This window comes from Oncorhynchus mykiss, chromosome 25 (assembly GCF_057628025.1).
Source record: "Oncorhynchus mykiss isolate SJ-2025 chromosome 25, ASM5762802v1, whole genome shotgun sequence".
Taxonomy (NCBI): Eukaryota; Metazoa; Chordata; class Actinopteri; order Salmoniformes; family Salmonidae; genus Oncorhynchus; species Oncorhynchus mykiss.
This window is the reverse complement of record NC_143046.1, coordinates 92464784-92487043: the sequence shown is the minus strand read 5'-3', so window position 1 is coordinate 92487043 and position 22260 is coordinate 92464784. Positions and strand designations below refer to the sequence as shown.

The 22260-nt window shown below is 46.0% G+C and overlaps 1 protein-coding gene across 1 annotated transcript in view; it reads left to right on the top strand.

The window, feature by feature from the left end:
- atrn (attractin) overlaps positions 1-22260 on the top strand; it is a 238845-nt gene that overhangs the window by 152321 nt on the left and 64264 nt on the right. The window contains 1 exon segment of the mRNA XM_090221488.1: positions 12333-12394. Coding sequence (XP_090077614.1) covers positions 12333-12394 — 62 coding nt within the window.

The window sequence follows — 22260 nt, the reverse complement described above, 5'->3', positions numbered from 1 at the left end:
GAGGTTGGAATGGGGAGTATGGGATAGAATGGGGAATTTGAGGATGGAATGGGGAGTAGAGGATGGAATGGGGAGTATGGGATGGAATGGGGAGTACGGGATGGAATGGGGAGTACGGGATGGAATGGGGAGTAGTGGATGGAATGGGGAGTAGAGGATGGAATGGGGAGTAGAGGATGGAATGGGGAGTAGAGGATGGAATGGGGAGTAGGAGATGGGATGGGAGTAGGAGATGGGATGGGGAGTAGAGGATGGAATGGGGAGTATGGGATGGAATGGGGAGTAGGGGATGGAATGGGGAGTAGGGGATGGAATGGGGAGTAGGGGATGGAATGGGGAGTAGGGGATGGAATGGGGAGTAGGGGATGGGTTAGCCCTTCATGTGGAGGCCAGGGCTAGAGCTCTCTAGTGCAGCTGGGCGTTGGTGTCTTGGTGCATTTCTTCTGTATGATGGTATTAAGGGACAGCTGCTGAACCCTACTGGCACAGGTGTACCTGTTGAGTGCTAGGGTCTCCAGGCTGGAGGGGGGGGGTGTCAGAGTTCTATGTGGGTTGGTGTCAGAGTGCTAGTGGGGGGAGGTGTCAGAGTTTCTAGGCTGGAGGGGGGATGTCACAACGCTTCAGCAAATCCTGGAATGTATATTTTTCTGACCTTGTAAAGACACAGACAGTGTTGTGTACTGCCATCTTGGTGTGGGTCTTGAGGTCTCTGAGCCGCGAAGCAGCTTAACAATCTACATATTTGGAGCTGTGGAAGGGATGCACACTGGGATTCTGGCAGGGTGTTTTCAGTGAGCCGATAGAGTATTACCCTGGCACCTGAAAGGATGGAGATGGCTCTGCTGTTACCACACTAGAGCATTACCCTGGCAACGGAGATGGCTCTGCTGTTACCACACTAGAGCATTACCCTGGCAACTGAAAGGATGGAGATGGCTCTGCTGTTACCACACTAGAGCATTACCCTGGCAACGGAGATGGCTCTGCTGTTACCACACTAGAGCATTACCCTGGCAACGGACATGGCTCTGCTTTTACCACACTAGAGCATTACCCTGGCACCTGAAAGGATGGAGATGGCTCTGCTGTTACCTCACTAGAGCATTACCCTGGCACCTGAAAGGATGGAGATGGCTCTGCTGTTACCACACTAGAGCATTACCCTGGCAACGGAGATGGCTCTGCTGTTACCACACTAGAGCATTACCCTGGCACCTTATTCTTGTAGATGATTACAGTATTGGCATCGTTCCATTCATGATTTGATAATGAGGTGCAAGCGATGCATGAGGAGTTATCCCCTTCAGTGCTAGTGTCTCCAGGCTGGAGTGGGGGGTGTCAGAGTGCTAGGGTCTCTAGGCCTTAGGGGGGGGGGGGGGGGTGTCAGTCCCCTTCAGGATCTCAGCTGGGATGCCGTCGGGTTCAGCAACTGTGTTCGTTATTTTTTGAAGCCTTTGATCGCCTGGTGAAACTCAGAATACTGTGGCGTGGAGTCAAGTTCATGAATGGTTGGGGTGTCTGGGAGTGTCGCCACGATGAGTGTGTCTGTTGGGTTGGTGCGGTTGAGGGCAGTTCCCAAGTGCTCTGCCCATCACTCCAAGATCTTTTGGTGGTCCTTGAATGGTGTGTTTCCACGGGCCGGGATGATAGTTTGTTTCTGCGGGCCGTAGAGGGCTTTTATGGCATCATGACCGTTGGTTGTTGTCTTCTAGGCTACGGATCCCACCAGTGAGAGGCCTGGGAGAGGGAGGATTGGAGACTGGGGGAGTCTGAGTTGGACACGACAGCTTTTTATGTCGGCTTTTTGTTCTGTTGTTTCAAGCTTTAAGATCACAAGTCCAGGGAAATGCCTTTTCTGCAGCTCCAAACCCAATAATGTAGGAGACAACATCAACTTAACAGAACAGGAGGTAGAACCAAAACAACTGTGGAATAGAAATAAGAAGAACACAAAGCTGTAAACAGGGTCACTACCATATTAACATGTACAGGGATACTGGAGTGATGGAGGTAGATATGTGTAGGGGGAAGGAGACAGGGATACTGGAGTGATGGAGGTAGATATGTATAGGGGGAAGGAGACAGGGATACTGGAGTGATGGAGGTAGATATGTATAGGGGGAAGGAGACAGGGATACTGGAGTGATGGAGGTAGATATGTATAAGGGGAAGGAGACAGGGATACTGGAGTGATGGAAGTAGATGTGCATAGGGGGAAGGAGACAGGGATACTGGAGTGATGGAGGTAGATATGCATAGGGGGAAGGAGACAGGGATACTGGAGTGATGGAGGTAGATATGTATAGGGGGAAGGAGACAGGGATACTGGAGTGATGGAGGTAGATATGTATAGGGGGAAGGTGACTATATACAGGGTCACTACCATATTAACATGTACAGGGATACTGGAGTGATGGAGGTAGATATGTATAGGGGGAAGGAGACAGGGATACTGGAGTGATGGAGGTAGATATGTATAGGGGTAAGGAGACAGGGATACTGGAGTGATGGAGGTAGATATGTATAGGGGGAAGGAGACAGGGATACTGGAGTGATGGAGGTAGATATGTATAGGGGGAAGGAGACAGGGATACTGGAGTGATGGAGGTAGATATGTATAGGGGGAAGGAGACAGGGATACTGGAGTGATGGAGGTAGATATGTGTAGGGGGAAGGAGACTATATACAGGGTCACTACCATATTAACATGTACAGGGATACTGGAGTGATGGAGGTAGATATGTATAGGGGGAAGGAGACAGGGATACTGGAGTGATGGAGGTAGATATGTATAGGGGTAAGGAGACAGGGATACTGGAGTGATGGAGGTAGATATGTATAGGGGGAAGGAGACAGGGATACTGGAGTGATGGAGGTAGATATGTATAGGGGTAAGGAGACAGGGATACTGGAGTGATGGAGGTAGATATGTATAGGGGGAAGGAGACAGGGATACTGGAGTGATGGAGGTAGATACAGTGCCTTCCGAAAGTATTCGGCCCCCTTGAACTTTGCGACCTTTTGCCACATTTCAGGCTTCAAACATAAAGATATAAAACTGTATTTTTTTGTGAAGAATCAACAACAAGTGGGACACAATCATGAAGTGGAACGACATTTATTGGATATTTCAAACTTTTTTAACAAATCAAAAACTGAAAAATTGGGCGTGCAAAATTATTAGATATGCCAAGGCAGGTGAACCAATGGGTCTAGACTACTGGCCATTTTCCCTTCGCTTTAATTTTGTGAAAAATAAAATAAAGATACACACAGCTGCTCATTAATACCGACAGGGGTTTCAGGGATTGTTGAGTTTTTTACAGCAAAACCCACCCCATGTAGGGTTAGGGTTAGGGTTAGGGTTAGGGGTTAGGGTTAGGCAAAACCCACCCCATGTAGGGTTAGGGTTAGGGTTAGGGTTAGGGGTTAGGGTTAGGCAAAACCCACCCCATGTAGGGTTAGGGTTAGGGTTAGGGTTAGGGGTTAGGGTTAGGCAAAACCCACCCCATGTAGGGTTAGGGTTAGGGTTAGGGTTAGGGTTAGGCAAAACCCACCCCATGTAGGCAGAATCTTCCGGAACACCTTTCCAAAAGAAGGTGTAGCCCTCACCAATCTCTGTCTTCTCCATGATCATGAGTGCGCACGCACGCACGCACGCACGCACGCACGCACGCAACACACCACACACTTCTACACACACATTTCACAACTCTTCTAGCCAGCAGTGGTGCATAGTGTTTCAGGAGAGATGTCTGTCTGTCTGTCTGTCTGTCTGTCTGCCTGCCTGCCTGCCTGCCTGCCTGCCTGTCTGTCTGCCTGCCTGCCTGCCTGCCTGCCTGCCTGCCTGCCTGCCTGCCTGCCTGTCTGTCTGTCTGTCTGTCTGTCTGTCTGCCTGCCTGTCTGCCTGCCTGCCTGCCTGCCTGCCTGCCTGCCTGCCTGTCTGTCTGTCTGTCTGTCTGTCTGTCTGTCTGTCTGTCTGTCTGTCTGTCTGTCTGTCTGTCTGTCTGTCTGTCTGTCTGCACTAGTTAGCTAGCTAGCTAGCTGGCAGTATGGAGCTCTACACAGTCAGCCACACTGGATTTGATATCCTTCCTGTTGTGAATCTTTATGGGCCCTCTACTGATTCAGGTTCCCTTTCTGGAACTGAGATTAAACCTCATAGGATTGTATCTCCTCTGAGTCTGAGGAAACTTTCTTTAAGGGGGGTGGGGGTGTTTCTGCTGCCAGGCCCCAGACAACTTTCTGTTCTGTTCCTCTCCTGGAAGTGATTTGGCTGGGGTCCCCCTCTCCTTCCCCTCCCTCTCCCCCGCCTCCTCTTCTTTCAGCTGGGCTCGGCTGCTCCACGTCCTGCCCAGTGTTGGGCTGAGCTCCCAGCCAGCTGCAACCAGAGAAGAGACCTACATGCTAGGCTAGGCTAGCCCCGAGGCCAGAGAGTGGACATTCAGGCTACGCTAGGCTAGCCCAGAGGCCAGAGAGTGGACATACAGGCTATGCTAGGCTAGCCCCGAGGCCAGAGAGTGGACATTCAGGCTATGCTAGGCTAGCCCCGAGGCCAGAGAGTGGACATACAGGCTATGCTAGGCTAGCCCCGAGGCCAGAGAGTGGACATTCAGGCTATGCTAGGCTAGCCCAGAGGCCAGAGAGTGGACATACAGGCTATGCTAGCCCGGTCCTTCTGACATCTCTCTCCTCCTAGGAGAGTTAGGGCTAGCTGCTAACTTTTCTCCCAAACATCTTTTTTGGGGTGTAACGTCTGATGGAGTTGTACCTTCGTCAACGAGGTAAAGTTCTCCACTTCTCCCTACCTCCTCTCTATCTCTCATCTCTCTCTCTCTCTATCTCTCATCTCTCTCCCTCTCTCTCTCTCACTCTCTACCCCATACTCCCTATTCATCTCTCTCCCTCTCTGTCTCTCACTCTCACCCTCTCTATCTCTCTCTCTCACTCTCGCTCTCTCACTCTCTCTCTCTCTCGCTCTCTCTCTCTCTCACTCTCCCTCTCTCTCTCACTCTCTCTCTCTCACTCTCTCTCACTCTGTCTCTCTCTCTATCCCACACTCCCCCCCAAATGTCTTTATTAGCATGGGAAACGTGTTAACATTGCCAAAGCACGTGAAGTAGATAATATACAAAAGTGAAATAAACAATAGAAATGAACAGTAAACATTACAAATGTCATATTATATATACAGGGTTGTAACGATGTGCAAATAGTTCAAGTACAAAAGGGAAAATAAATAAGCATAAATATGGGTTGTATTTACAATGGTGTTTGTTCTTCACTGGTTGCCCTTTTCTCGTGGCAACAGGTCACAAATCTTGCTGCTGTGATGGCACACTGTGGAATTTCACCCAGTAGATATGGGAGTTGATCAAAATTGGATTTGTTTTCAAATTCTTTGTGGATCTGAGGGAAATATGTCTCTCTAATATAGTCATACATTGGACAGGAGGTTAGGAAGTGCAGCTCAGTTTCCACCTCATTTTGTGGGCAGTGTGCACATAGCCTGTCTTCTCATGAGAGCCATGTCTGCCTACGGCGGCCTTTCTCAATAGCAAGGCTATGCTCACTGAGTCTGTACATAGTCAAAGCTTTCCTTAAGTTTGGGTCAGTCACAGTGGTCAGGTATTCTGCTGCTGTGTACTCTCTGTTTAGGGCCAAATAGCATTCTAGTCCAGGTTCATCTCTCTGTAGGTGATGGCTTTGTTATGGAAGGTTTGGGAATCGCTTCCTTTTAGGCGGTTGTAGAATTTAACGGCTCTTTTCTGGATTTTGATAATTAGTGGGTATCGACCTAATTCTGCTCTGCATGCATTATTTGGTGTTTTACGTTATACACAAAGGATATTTTTGCAGAATTCTGCATGCAGAGTCTCAATTTGGTGTTTGTCCCATTTTGTGAAGTCTTGGTTGGTGAGCGGACCCCAGACCTCACAACCATAAAGGGCAATGGGTTCTATAACTGATTCAAGTATTTTTAGCCAAATCCTAATTGGTATGTTGAAATTTATGTTCCTTTTGATGGCATAGAATGCCCTTCTTGCCTTGTCTCTCAGATCGTTCACAGCTTTGTGGAAGTTACCTGTGGCGCTGATGTTTAGGCCGAGGTATGTATAGTTTTTTGTGTGCTCTAAGGCAACAGTGTCTAGATGGAATTTGTATTTGTGGTCCTGGCGACTGGACCTTTTTTGGAACACCATTATTTTGGTCTTACTGAGATTAACTGTCAGGGCCCAGGTCTGACAGAATCTGTGCAGAAGATCTAGGTGCTGCTGTAGGCCCTCCTTGGTTGGTGACAGAAGTGGAGTGGACTGTAGGTTTACCCAGTGAGTGGAGTAGACTATAGGTTTACCCAGTGAGTGGAGTAGACTCTAGGTTTACCCAGTGAGTGGAGTGGAGTGGACTATAGGTTTACCCAGTGAGTGGAGTGGAGTAGACTATAGGTTTACCCAGTGAGTGGAGTGGACTATAGGTTTACCCAGTGAGTGGAGTGGACTATAGGTTTACCCAGTGAGTGGAGTGGAGTAGACTGTAGGTTTACCCAGTGAGTGGAGTAGACTATAGGTTTACCCAGTGAGTGGAGTGGAGTGGACTATAGGTTTACCCAGTGAGTGTAGTAGACTATAGGTTTACCCAGTGAGTGGAGTAGACTATAGGTTTACCCAGTGAGTGGAGTGGAGTGGACTATAGGTTTACCCAGTGAGTGGAGTGGACTATAGGTTTACCCAGTGAGTGGAGTGGACTATAGGTTCACCCAGTGAGTGGAGTGGACTATAGGTTTACCCAGTGAGTGTAGTAGACTATAGGTTTACCCAGTGAGTGGAGTGGAGTAGACTATAGGTTTACCCAGTGAGTGGAGTGGAGTGGACTATATGTTTACCCAGTGAGTGGAGTGGACTATAGGTTTACCCAGTGAGTGGAGTAGACTGTAGGTTTACCCAGTGAGTGGAGTGGAGTGGACTATAGGTTTACCCAGTGAGTGGAGTGGAGTAGACTATAGGTTTACCCAGTGAGTGGAGTGGAGTAGACTATAGGTTTACCCAGTGAGTGGAGTGGACTATAGGTTTACCCAGTGAGTGGAGTGGACTATAGGTTTACCCAGTGAGTGGAGTGGACTATAGGTTTACCCAGTGAGTGGAGTGGACTATAGGTTTACCCAGTGAGTAGAGTGGACTATAGGTTTACCCAGTGAGTGGAGTGGACTATAGGTTTACCCAGTGAGTGTAGTAGACTATAGGTTTACCCAGTGAGTGGAGTGGACTATAGGTTTACCCAGTGAGTGGAGTGGACTATAGGTTTACCCAGTGAGTGGAGTGGACTATAGGTTTACCCAGTGAGTGGAGTGGACTATAGGTTTACCCAGTGAGTAGAGTGGACTATAGGTTTACCCAGTGAGTGGAGTGGACTATAGGTTTACCCAGTGAGTGGAGTGGAGTATAGGTTTAGAGGGACATAGACGACACATCACAACAACACATCACGACTACACAACACGACTACACATCACAACATCACGACGACACATCACGACTACACATCACGATAACACATCACAACTAGACATCACGATAACACATCACTACTACACATCACGATAACACATCACTACTACACATCACGACAACACATCACTACTACACATCACTACTACACATCACGACGACACATCACGATAACACATCACTACTACACATCACGACAACACATCACTACTACACATCACGACAACACATCACGATAACACATCACGACTACACATCACGATAACACATCACGACTACACATCACGATAACACATCACGACTACACATCACGATAACACATCACGACTACACATCACGATAACACATCACGATAACACATCACGACTACACATCACGATAACACATCACTACTACACATCACGATAACACATCACTACTACACATCACGATAACACATCACGACTACACATCACTACTACACATCACGACGACACATCACGATAACACATCACGATAACACATCACGACTACACATCACGATAACACATCACAACTACACATCACGACAACACATCACGATAACACATCACGATAACACATCACTACTACACATCACGACAACACATCACTACTACACATCACGATAACACATCACGACTACACATCACTACTACACATCACGATAACACATCACGACTACACATCACGATAACACATCACAACTACACATCACGACAACACATCACGATAACACATCACGATAACACATCACGACAACACATCACGACTACACATCACGACAACACATCACGATAACACATCACGATAACACATCACGACAACACATCACTACTACACATCACGACTACACATCACAACAACACATCACAATAACACATCACGACAACACATCATGATAACACATCACGATAACACATCACGACTACACATCACGATAACACATCACGACTACACATCACGATAACACATCACGATAACACATCACGACTACACATCACGACTACACATCACTACTACACATCACGATAACACATCACTACTACACATCACGATAACACATCACGATAACACATCACGACTACACATCACGATAACACATCACGATAACACATCACGATAACACATCACTACTACACATCACGACTACACATCACGATAACACATCACGATAACACATCACGACTACACATCACGATAACACATCACGACTACACATCACGATAACACATCACGACTACACATCACGATAACACATCACGATAACACATCACGACTACACATCACGATAACACATCACGACTACACATCACGATAACACATCACGATAACACATCACGATAACACATCACGACTACACATCACGACTACACATCACTACTACACATCACGATAACACACCACTACTACACATCACGATAACACATCACGACTACACATCACGATAACACATCACGACTACACATCACGATAACACATCACGATAACACATCACGATAACACATCACGATAACACATCACGACTACACATCACGACTACACATCACTACTACACATCACGACTACACATCACGATAACACATCACTACTACACATCAAAACAACACATCACGACTACACATCACGATAACACATCACTACTACACATCACGACTACACATCACGACTACACATCACGATAACACATCACGATAACACATCACGACTACACATCACGATAACACATCACGATAACACATCACGATAACACATCACTACTACACATCACGACAACACATCACGACAACACATCACGATAACACATCACGACTACACATCACGATAACACATCACGATAACACATCACGACAACACAGCACGACTACACAACACGACGACACATCACGACGACACATCACGACGACACATCACGACATCACATCACGACTACACATCACGACTACACAACACAACGAGGAGGTGTCACAGAGGTGGGAGGGAAGGGGAGGTGTCACAGAGGTGGCGTGGAAGGAGAGGTGTCACAGAGGTGTGAGGGGAGAGGAGGTGTCACAGAGGTGGGAGGGGAGAGGAGGTGTCACAGAGGTGGGAGGGGAGGAGAGGAGGTGTCACAGAGGTGGGAGGGGAGAGGAGGTGTCACAGAGGTGGGAGGGGAGAGGAGGTGTCACAGAGGTGGGAGGGGAGAGGAGGTGTCACAGAGGTGGGAGGGAAGGGGAGGTGTCACAGAGGTGGGAGGGAAGGAGAGGAGGTGTCACAGAGGTGGGAGGAGATGGGTCACAGAGGTGGGAGGAGATGGGTCACAGAGGTGGGAGGAGATTGGTCACAGAGGTGGGAGGAGATGGGTCACAGAGGTGGGAGGAGATGGGTCACAAAGGTGGGAGGAGATGGGTCACAGAGGTGGGAGGAGATGGGTCACAGAGGTGGGAGGAGATGGGTCACAGAGGTGGGAGGGGATGGGTCACAGAGGTGGGAGGGGATGGGTCACAGAGGTGGGAGGAGATGGGTCACAGAGGTGGGAGGAGATGGGTCACAGAGGAGGGAGGAGATGGGTCACAGAGGTGGGAGGAGATGGGTCACAGAGGTGGGACGAGATGGGTCACAGAGGAGGGAGGAGATGGGTCACAGAGGTGGGAGGAGATGGGTCACAGAGGTGGGAGTGGAGGTGTCGCCAATGAAACACTGCGGTATTGTAGTAACACTCCTCCACCATAGAGGGGCAGTGTTGTCCTAGTTTTGGGCTCAGCTCATGGCCCTCTATTCCCTAATGGCCCTGGTCAAAATGGAGGCCACTAGCAGAGGGTCAGCTCCAACATCCTTCTACCAGCCTGGAGACCAGGGTCTGGCTGTCATTAGTACAGCTCTTCTACCAGCCTGGAGACCAGGGTCTGGCTGTCATTAGTACAGCTCTTCTACCAGCCTGGAGACCAGGGTCTGGCTGTCATTAGTACAGCTTTTCTACCAGCCTGGAGACCAGGGTCTGGCTGTCATTAGTACAGCTCTTCTACCAGCCTGGAGACCAGGGTCTGGCTGTCATTAGTACAGCTCTTCTACCAGCCTGAAGACCAGGGTCTGGCTGTCATTAGTACAGCTCTTCTACCAGCCTGAAGACCAGGGTCTGACTGTCATTAGTACAGCCCTTCTACCAGCCTGGAGACCAGGGTCTGGCTGTCATTAGTACAGCTCTTCTACCAGCCTTGAGACCAGGGTCTGGCTGTCATTAGTACAGCTCTTCTACCAGCCTGGAGACCAGGGTCTGGCTGTCATTAGTACAGCCCTTCTACCAGCCTGGAGACCAGGGTCTGGCTGTCATTAGTACAGCTCTTCTACCAGCCTGGAATCCAGGGTCTGGCTGTCATTAGTACAGCTCTTCTACCAGCCTGAAGACCAGGGTCTGGCTGTCATTAGTACAGCCCTTCTACCAGCCTGGCGACCAGGGAAAGGCTGTCATTAGTACAGCTCTTCTACCAGCCTGGAGACCAGGGTCTGGCTGTCATTACTACAGCTCTTCTACCAGCCTGAAGACCAGGGTCTGGCTGTCATTAGTACAGCTCTTCTACCAGCCTGAAGACCAGGGTCTGACTGTCATTAGTACAGCCCTTCTACCAGCCTGGCGACCAGGGAAAGGCTGTCATTAGTACAGCTCTTCTACCAGCCTGGAGACCAGGGTCTGGCTGTCATTAGTATCGCTCTTCTACCAGCCTGGAGACCAGGGTCTGGCTGTCATTAGTACAGCTCTTCTACCAGCCTGGAGACCAGGGTCTGGCTGTCATTAGTACAGCTCTTCTACCAGCCTGGAGACCAGGGTCTGGCTGTCATTAGTACAGCTCTTCTACCAGCCTGGAGACCAGGGTCTGGCTGTCATTAGTACAGCTTTTCTACCAGCCTGAAGACCAGGGTCTGGCTGTCATTAGTACAGCTCTTCTACCAGCCTGGAGACCAGGGTCTGGCTGTCATTAGTACAGCTCTTCTACCAGCCTGGAGACCAGGGTCTGGCTGTCATTAGTACAGCTCTTCTACCAGCCTGGAGACCAGGGTCTGGCTGTCATTAGTACAGCCCTTCTACCAGCCTGGAGACCAGGGTCTGGATGTCATTAGTACAGCTCTTCTACCAGCCTGAAGACCAGGGTCTGGCTGTCATTAGTACAGCTCTTCTTAGCATCATGTTGCTGTGTTAATTTGGTTTGTCTATAGTCAACAGTTTAATATCATGTTGCTGTGTTAGTTTGGTTTGTCTACAGTCTACAGTTTAGCATCATGTTGCTGTGTTAGTTTGGTTTGTCTATAGTCTACAGTTTAGTATCATGTTGCTGTGTTAGTTTGGTTTGTCTATAGTCTACAGTTTAGTATCATGTTGCTGTGTTAGTTTGGTTTGTCTATAGTCTACAGTTTAGTATCATGTTGCTGTGTTAGTTTGGTTTGTCTATAGTCTACAGTTTAGTATCATTTTGCTGTGTTAGTTTGGTTTGTCTACAGTCTACAGTTTAGCATCATGTTCCTGTGGACATTACACTACATGTCCCCTGTGTGTGTGTGTGTGTGTGTGTGTGTGTGTGTGTGTGTGTGTGTGTGTGGTTTGTCTGTCTGTCTGTCTGTGTGTTTACAAGGTCTCAAGAACACACACTCACAGGCACGCACACACTCACACACTCACAGACGCACAGACGCACAGACAGACAGACAGACACACACACAGACACACGCACGCACGCACACAGACACGCACACACACTCACATGCACACACACTCACACGCACACACTCACGTACAGACACACACATTGAATGCAGTCATGCCAATTATAGCCAGTTTGTCTGTCTCTCTCTCCTCAGATTGCCTTCTCTCAGCACAGTAACTTCATGGATCTGGTGCAGTTCTTCGTCACGTTTTTCAGGTGAGCTCCTCTTCCTCCTCCTCATCCTTCCTCATCATCCTCCTCTTCCTCGTCATCCTTCCTCATCATTATCTTACCCTTCCCACTCCTCTTTCCTCCTGATCCTTCCTCCTCATCCTCCTCATCATCCTTCCTCATCATCCTCCTCTTCCCACTCATCATTCCTCCTCACCCTCCTCTTCCTCGTCATCCTTCCTCATCATCATCTTCCTCTTCCCACTCCTCCTTCCTCCTCATTCTTCCTCCTCATCTTCCTCTTCCTCGTCATCATCATCATCATCATCATCATCACCTCATCATCTCTTCCTCCATTTATTCCTCCTCTCTCCACTTCCTCCTCCTCCCTCTTCCTCTCTCCTCTTCCTCTTTCTCCTCCCTCCTCTTCCTCTTCTTTCCACTTCCTCCCTCCTCCTCCTCCTCTCTACACTTCCTCTCTCCACTTTCTCCCTTTCCTCTTCCTCCCTCTCCTCCTCATTTTCCCTGAGGTCACTCCCATTTAGTACCACTCCCCTCTCTGTTACTGTGGATGCCTTCAGCCCACCACCACAGTATGTGTAGCTATGGCGATGTTGATGCCGAACCGCTGTACCACTGCAGCAGACATTACTGCAGAGAACAATTCATTGAACTGTCAACAAACACAAACACACACAGCTCACCCTAACACCTCGGGTAGTCTACCTGAAGGAAAACAGGAAATGGGATTGTGTTTGTGTCAGGCAGTTGTCTCTGTGTGAATGTAATAGTACTGATGTGGTGTGTTATTGATCAGCACCGTACTGATGTGGTACTGATGTGATGTGTTATTGATCAGCACCATACTGATGTAGTACTGATGTGGTGTGTTATTGATCAGCACCATACTGATGTAGTACTGATGTGGTGTGTTATTGATCAGCACCGTACTGATGTGGTGTGTTATTGATCAGCACCATACTGATGTGGTGTGTTATTGATCAGCACCGTACTGATGTGGTGTGTTATTGATCAGCACCATACTGATGTGGTGTGTTATTGATCAGCACCGTACTGATGTTGTCTGTTATTGATCAGCACCGTACTGATGTGGTGTGTTATTGATCAGCACCATACTGATGTGGTGTGTTATTGATTATCACCATACTGATGTGGTGTGTTATTGATCAGCACCGTACTGATGTGGTACTGATGTGGTGTGTTATTGATCAGCACCATACTGATGTAGTACTGATGTGGTGTGTTATTGATCAGCACCGTACTGATGTGGTGTGTTATTGATCAGCACCATACTGATTTGGTGTGTTATTGATCAGCACCGTACTGATGTGGTGTGTTATTGATCAGCACCGTACTGATGCGGTGTGTTATTGATCAGCATCGTACTGATGTGGTGTGTTATTGATCAGCACCATACTGATGTGGTGTGTTATTGATCAGCACCATACTGATGTGGTGTGTTATTGATCAGCACCGTACTGATGTGGTGTGTTATTGATCAGCACCGTACTGATGTGGTGTGTTATTGATCAGCACCATACTGATGTGGTGTGTTATTGATCAGCACCATACTGATGTGTGTTATTGATCAGCACCATACTGATGTGGTACTAATGTGGTGTGTTATTGATCAGCACCATACTGATGTGGTGTGTTATTGATTATCACCATACTGATGTGGTGTGTTATTGATCAGCACCGTACTGATGTGGTGTGTTATTGATCAGCACCATACTGATGTTGTCTGTCATTGATCAGCACCGTACTGATGTGGTGTGTTATTGATCAGCACCGTACTGATGTGGTGTGTTATTGATCAGCACCATACTGATGTGGTGTGTTATTGATCAGCACCATACTGATGTGGTGTGTTATTGATCAGCACCATACTGATGTGGTGTGTTATTGATCTGCACCATACTGATGTGGTGTGTTATTGATCAGCACCATACTGATTTGGTACTGATGTGGTGTGTTATTGATCAGCACCATACTGATGTGGTGTGTTATTGATCAGCACCATACTGATGTGGTGTGTTATTGATCAGCACCATACTGATGTGGTGTGTTATTGATCAGCACAGTACTGATGTGGTGTGTTATTGATCAGCACCATACTGATGTGGTGTGTTATTGATCAGCACCATACTGATGTGGTGTGTTATTGATCAGCACAGTACTGATGTGGTGTGTTATTGATCAGCACCATACTGATGTGGTGTGTTATTGATCAGCACCGTACTGATGTGGTGTGTTATTGATCAGCACCATACTGATGTGGTGTTATTGATCAGCACCATACTGATGTGGTACTGATGTGGTGTGTTATTGATCAGCACCGTACTGATGTGGTGTGTTATTGATCAGCACCATACTGATGTGGTGTGTTATTGATCAGCACCATACTGATGTGGTGTGTTATTGATCAGCACCGTACTGATGTGGTGTGTTATTGATCAGCACCGTACTGATGTGGTGTGTTATTGATCAGCACCATACTGATGTGGTACTGATGTGGTGTGTTATTGATCAGCACCGTACTGATGTGGTGTGTTATTGATCAGCACCATACTGATGTGGTGTGTTATTGATCAGCACCGTACTGATGTGGTGTGTTATTGATCAGCACCGTACTGATGTGGTGTGTTATTGATCAGCATCGTACTGATGTGGTGTGTTATTGATCAGCACCATACTGATGTGGTGTGTTATTGATCAGCACCATACTGATGTGGTGTGTTATTGATCAGCACCGTACTGATGTGGTACTGATGTGGTGTGTTATTGATCAGCACCATACTGATGTAGTACTGATGTGGTGTGTTATTGATCAGCACCGTACTGATGTGGTGTGTTATTGATCAGCACCATACTGATGTGGTGTGTTATTGATCAGCACCGTACTGATGTGGTGTGTTATTGATCAGCACCGTACTGATGCGGTGTGTTATTGATCAGCATCGTACTGATGTGGTGTGTTATTGATCAGCATCGTACTGATGTGGTGTGTTATTGATCAGCACCATACTGATGTGGTGTGTTATTGATCAGCACCATACTGATGTGGTGTGTTATTGATCAGCACCGTACTGATGTGGTGTGTTATTGATCAGCACCATACTGATGTGGTGTGTTATTGATCAGCACCGTACTGATGTGGTGTGTTATTGATCAGCACCGTACTGATGTGGTGTGTTATTGATCAGCACCATACTGATGTGGTGTGTTATTGATCAGCACCGTACTGATGTTGTCTGTTATTGATCAGCACCGTACTGATGTGGTGTGTTATTGATCAGCACTGTACTGATGTGGTGTGTTATTGATCAGCACCATACTGATGTTGTCTGTTATTGATCAGCACCGTACTGATGTGGTGTGTTATTGATCAGCACCATACTGATGTGTGTTATTGATCAGCACCATACTGATGTGGTACTAATGTGGTGTGTTATTGATCAGCACCATACTGATGTTGTCTGTTATTGATCAGCACCATACTGATGTGGTGTGTTATTGATCAGCACTGTACTGATGTGGTGTGTTATTGATCAGCACCATACTGATGTTGTCTGTTATTGATCAGCACCGTACTGATGTGGTGTGTTATTGATCAGCACCGTACTGATGTGGTGTGTTATTGATCAGCACCATACTGATGTGGTGTGTTATTGATCAGCACCATACTGATGTGGTGTGTTATTGATCAGCACCATACTGATGTGGTGTGTTATTGATCTGCACCATACTGATGTGGTGTGTTATTGATCAGCACCATACTGATTTGGTACTGATGTGGTGTGTTATTGATCAGCACCATACTGATGTGGTGTGTTATTGATCAGCACAGTACTGATGTGGTGTGTTATTGATCAGCACCATACTGATGTGGTGTGTTATTGATCAGCACCATACTGATGTGGTGTGTTATTGATCAGCACAGTACTGATGTGGTGTGTTATTGATCAGCAATTGTTTGGTCCCCACAATGATAAAGGGTTCGTCATGATAATCCTGGAAAAGTCATGACATTGTCAATGTGGAGGCTATATACAGGGGGTACCGGTACAGAGTCAATGTGGAGGCTATATACAGGGGGTACCGGTACAGAGTCAATGTGGAGGCTATATACAGGGGGTACCGGTGCAGAGTCAATGTGGAGGCTATATACAGGGGGTACCGGTACAGAGTCAATGTGGAGGCTATATACAGGGGGTACCGGTACCGAGTCAGTGTGGAGGCTATATACAGGGGGTACCGGTACCGAGTCAGTGTGCGGGGGTACAGGTTAGAGGTCATTTGTACATGTAGGTAGGGGTGAAGTGCCGATACATAGCTAATGAACAGCGAGTAGCAGCAGTGGGTGGGGGGGGGGACAAAACAAATGGAGGGGGGGGGGGGGTCAATGGAAATAGTCCAGTGGCCATTTGATTAATTGTTCAGCAGTCTTATGACTTGGGGGTAGAAGCTGTTAAGGGGCCTTTTTGTCCTAGACTTGGCGCTCCGGTAGCAGAGAAAACAGTCTATGACTTGGGTGACTGGAGTTTCTGACAATTTTATGGGCTTTCCTCTGACACCGCCTATTATATAGGTCCTGGATGGCAGGAAGCCTGGCCCCATGTACTGGGCCGTACGCACTACCCTCTGTAGCGCCTTATGGTCAGATGCTGAGCAGTTGCCATTCCAGGCGGAACCGGATGCTCTCGATGGTGCAGCTGTAGAGCTTTTTGAGGATCTGGGGACCAAACCTTTTCAGTCTCCTGAGGGGGAAAATATTTTGTTGTGCCCTCTTCACGACTGTCTTGGTGTGTTTGGAACTTGAAACTCTCGACCCGCTCCACTACATCCCTGTTGATGTTAACGGGGGCTTGTTCGGCCCGCTATTTCCCGTAGTCCACGATCAGCTGCTTTGTCTTGCAAGAGGTTGTTGTCATGGCACCACACTGCCAGTTCTCTGACCTCCTCCCTATAGGCTGTCTCATGGTTGTCGGTGAACAGGCCAAACACTGTTGTGTCATCAGCAAACTTAATGATGGTGATGGAGTTGTGTTTGGAGTTGTGTTTGGCCACGCAGTCGTGGGTGAACAGGGAGTACAGGAGGGGACTGAGCACGCACCCCTGAGGGGCCCCCGTGTTGAGGACCAGCGTGGCAGATGTGTTGCTACCTACCCTCACCACCTGGGTGCGGCCCGTCAGGAAGTCCAGGATCCAGTTGCAGAGGGAGGTGTTTAGTCCCAGGTTCCTTATCTTAGTGATGAGCTTTGAGGGTACTATGGTGTTGAACGCTGAGCTGTAGTCAATGAATAACATTCTCACATAGGTGTTCCTTTTGTCCAGGTGGGAAAGGGCGGTGTGGAGTACGACTGAGATTGCGTCATCTGTGGATCTGTTGGGACGATATGCAAATTGGAGTGCATCAAGGGTGTCACGTAAGGTGGAGGTGATATGATCCTTAACTAGCCTCTCAAAGTACTTTATATGATGACAGAAATGAGTCATTTAGTTCAGTTACCTTTATAGAGTACATGAACAATGGTGGACCTCTTGAAGCAAATGGGGACAACAGACTGGGATAGGGAGAGATTGAATATATCCGTAGACACTCTGCTGGTCAGCACATATTCTGAGGACGCGGCTACAGATGTCCTCTGGGCGGACAGCCTTGCAAGGGTGACGGTGCTCTGAGTTGTCCTCGAAACGGGCGAAGAAGGTGTTTAGCTTGCCCGGGGATAAGGCGTCGGTGTGCGCCTACTGCCTGGTTTTCCATGTCTCTGTACTGTTGTTTTGCCTCTTTGATTGCCTTACGGATAGCTTGTCTGTTTGTACACATCCATGTTCCCAGTCACCTGTCAGCTATGGTTCGTCGTTCAGTTTTGTGCGAATGCTGCAAGCTATCCACGGTTTTTGATTTAGAACTCGGCTTACGTGTAATCGCATTAGATACAGAGTTGCAAAGAGAAAGCCATATCTCAGACTGGCCAATAAAAATAAAAGATTACGATGGGCAAAAGAACACAGATACTGGACAGAGGAACTCTGTCTAGGAGGCCAGCATCCAGGAGTCGCCTCTTCACTGTTGACGTTGAGACTGGTGCTTTGTGGGTACTATTTAATGAAGCTGCCATTTGAGGACTTGTGAGGAGTCTGTTTCTCAAACTAGACACTCTAATGTACTTGTCCTCTTGCTCAATTGTGCACCGGGGCCTCCCACTCCTCTTTCTATTCTGGTTAGAGACCGTTTGCGCTGTTCTGTGAAGGGAGTAGTACACAGCGTTGTACGAGATCTTCAGTTTCTTGGGAATTTCTCACATGAAATAGCCTTCATTTCTCAGAACAAGAATAGACTGACGAGTTTCAGAGGAAAGGTCTTAGTTTCTGGACATTTTGAGTCTGTAATCGAACCCACAAATGCTGATGCTCCAGATACTCAACTAGTCTAAAGAAGGCCAGTTTTATTGCTTCTTTAATCAGGACAACAGTTTTCAGCTGTGCTAACATAATTGCAAAAGGGTTTTCAAATGATCAATTAGCCTTTTAAAATGATACACTTGGATTAGCTAACACAACGTGCCATTGAAACACAGGAGTGATGGTTGCTGATAATGGGCCTCTGTACGCCTATGTAGATATTCCATAAAAAATCTGCCGTTTCCAGTTACAACAGTCATTTACAACATTAACAATGTCTACACTGTATTTCTGACCAATTTGATGTTATTTTAATGGACAAAAGAAAGTGCTTTTCTTTCAAAAACAAGGATATTTCTAAGTGACCCCAAACATTTTAACGGTAGTGTATAGATGTAAATGTACATGTCCTGAGAAAATGGTGTGTTTGCTTCAGCTTAATTAAAACATTTGTAGCCTACCATCTTTGATATATTGGGTGGTCAACTGTCCTCCGGGAGAGATACTGGGTGTGCAGGCTTTTATTCCAGCCCCCCATCTAACAAACATTTTAGAAATTCACTCTATGAGCAGGGCTTGATCAAAAGCCTGCAACACCCAATAACTCTCCAGACTGAGGTTTTGACCACATGTGTTTTGTACAGTATCTTAACAGGCAGTCTACTTTGTGTGGGTTAAGTGCCTTTGCACAGTGACCGGAGATGATATGTGGGATTAAGAGAGCAACCTCCCAGTGTCGATACCACGTTATCCTTACATAGAGACGCCACCAATTGTTGGTCATGGAAATGTGGTTAAAATGCATGGAGAAGTCATGAAATTCCATCTGTTAAAATGTGTATGAACCCTGAGTATAGTAAAATAAACAAGATTATGAGTGTCTTACGTACACACATAGAATGTTCTCCATGTCCTCGTGGTTTTATTGATCCAAAGCGGGAGACACTAATCATATTATTACAAATGTTAAAATGTTTTTGTTATTTTTTTTTCCCCAATTTTCATGGTATCCAATTGGTAGTTACAGTGTTGTCCCAAACCAGGATCTGTAGTAACGCAGCAGTGCCTTAGACCGCTGTGCCACTCGGGAGGCCTTAATGGTAGTTTGCATTAGAAGTGTATTTAATGGTAGTTTGCATTAGAAGAGTATTTAATGGTAGTTTGCATTAGAAGTGTATTTAATGGTAGTTTGCTTTAGAAGTGTATTTAATGGTAGTTTGCATTAGAAGAGTATTTAATGGTAGTTTGCATTAGAAGTGTATTTAATGGTAGTTTGCATTAGAAGTGTATTTAATGGTAGTTTGCATTAGAAGTGTATTTAATGGTAGTTTGCTTTAGAAGTGTATTTAATGGTAGTTTGCATTAGAAGTGTATTTAATGGTAGTTTGCATTAGAAGTGTATTTAATGATAGTTTGCATTAGAAGTGTATTTAATGGTAGTTTGCATTAGAAGTGTATTTAATGGTAGTTTGCATTAGAAGTGTATTTAATGGTAGTTTGCATTAGAAGTGTATTTAATGGTAGTTTGTATTAGACGTGTATTTAATGGTAGTTTGCATTAGAAGTGTATTTAATGGTAGTTTGCATTAGAAGTGTATTTAATGGTAGTTTGCATTAGAAGTGTATTTAATGGTAGTTTGTATTAGAAGTGTATTTAATGGTAGTTTGTATTAGAAGTGTATTTAATGGTAGTTTGTATTAGAAGTGTATTTAATGGTAGTTTGCATTAGACGTGTATTTAATGGTAGTTTGCATTAGAAGTGTATTTAATGATAGTTTGTATTAGAAGTGTATTTAATGGTAGTTTGTATTAGAAGTGTATTTAATGGTAGTTTGTATTAGAAGTGTATTTAATGGTAGTTTGCATTAGAAGTGTATTTAATGGTAGTTTGTATTAGAAGTGTATTTAATGGTAGTTTGCATTAGAAGTGTATTTAATGGTAGTTTGCATTAGAAGTGTATTTAATGGTAGTTTGCATTAGAAGTGTATTTAATGGTAGTTTGCATTAGAAGTGTATTTAATGGTAGTTTGTATTAGAAGTGTATTTAATGGTAGTTTGCATTAGAAGTGTATTTAATGGTAGTTTGCATTAGAAGTGTATTTAATGGTAGTTTGTATTAGAAGAGTATTTAATGGTAGTTTGCATTAGAAGTGTATTTAATGGTAGTTTGTATTAGAAGTGTATTTAATGGTAGTTTGCATTAGACGTGTATTTAATGGTAGTTTGCATTAGAAGTGTATTTAATGGTAGTTTGCATTAGAAGTGTATTTAATGGTAGTTTGCATTAGAAGTGTATTTAATGGTAGTTTGCATTAGAAGTGTATTTAATGGTAGTTTGCATTAGAAGTGTATTTAATGGTAGTCTGCATTAGAAGTGTATTTAATGGTAGTTTGTATTAGAAGTGTGTTTAATGGTAGTTTGCATTAGAAGTGTATTTAATGGTAGTTTGTATTAGAAGTGTATTTAATGGTAGTTTGTATTAGAAGTGTATTTAATGGTAGTTTGCATTAGAAGTGTATTTAATGGTAGTCTGCATTAGAAGTGTATTTAATGGTAGTTTGCATTAGAAGTGTATTTAATGGTAGTCTGTATTAGAAGAGTGTTTTTTACGATAGTATTTTAATGGACCTCTCTCCCGTGCTCCCAGAATGCTCATCTCTGCTGAACGCCACAAACACAGTGTAGATGCATCAGTGGATGCTGCATGTGGTCAACATTCATGTTGTCAGCATTTGAAGTATTTGCAAACATGCACAACACTCTCTCTCTCTCTCTCTCTCTCTCTCTCTGCCCCTCTCTCTCTCTGCCTCTCTCTCTCTGCCTCTCTCTCTCTGCCTCTCTCTCTCTCTCTCTCTCTCTCTGCCTCTCTCTCTCTCTCTCTCTCTCTCTCTCTGCCTCTCTCTGCCTCTCTCTGCCTCTCTCTCTCTCTCTCTCTGCCTCTCTCTCTCTCTCTCTCTCTCTGCCTCTCTCTCTCTCTGCCTCTCTCTCTCTGCCCCTCTCTCTCTCTCTCTCTCTCTCTCTCTCTCTCTCTCTCTCTCTCTCTCTCTCTCTCTCTGTCTCTCTCTCTCTCTCTCTGTCTCTCTCTCTCTGCCTCTCTCTCTCTCTGCCTCTCTCTCTCTGTGCCCCTCTCTCTCTCTCTCTCTCTCTGCCTCTCTCTCTCTCTCTCTCTCTCTCTGTCTCTCTCTCTCTCTCTCTGTCTCTCTCTCTCTCTCTCTGCCTCTCTCTCTCTCTGCCTCTCTCTCTCTGCCCCTCTCTCTCTCTCTCTCTCTCTCTCTCTCTCTCTCTCTCTCTCTCATATGCAGTACCATCACAGATACTGATAATTATTTGTATTTTACCTGTATTTATACAGGGTGGGTCGCCATTGGGACCAGGGTACTACCAGCACAGCGTAAATACCCACATCAGTAATTTCCTCACCTCATTACTACAGCAGCAGCAGGGAGACTGTGTTCCCCGGTTAGACTTGGATGGACATA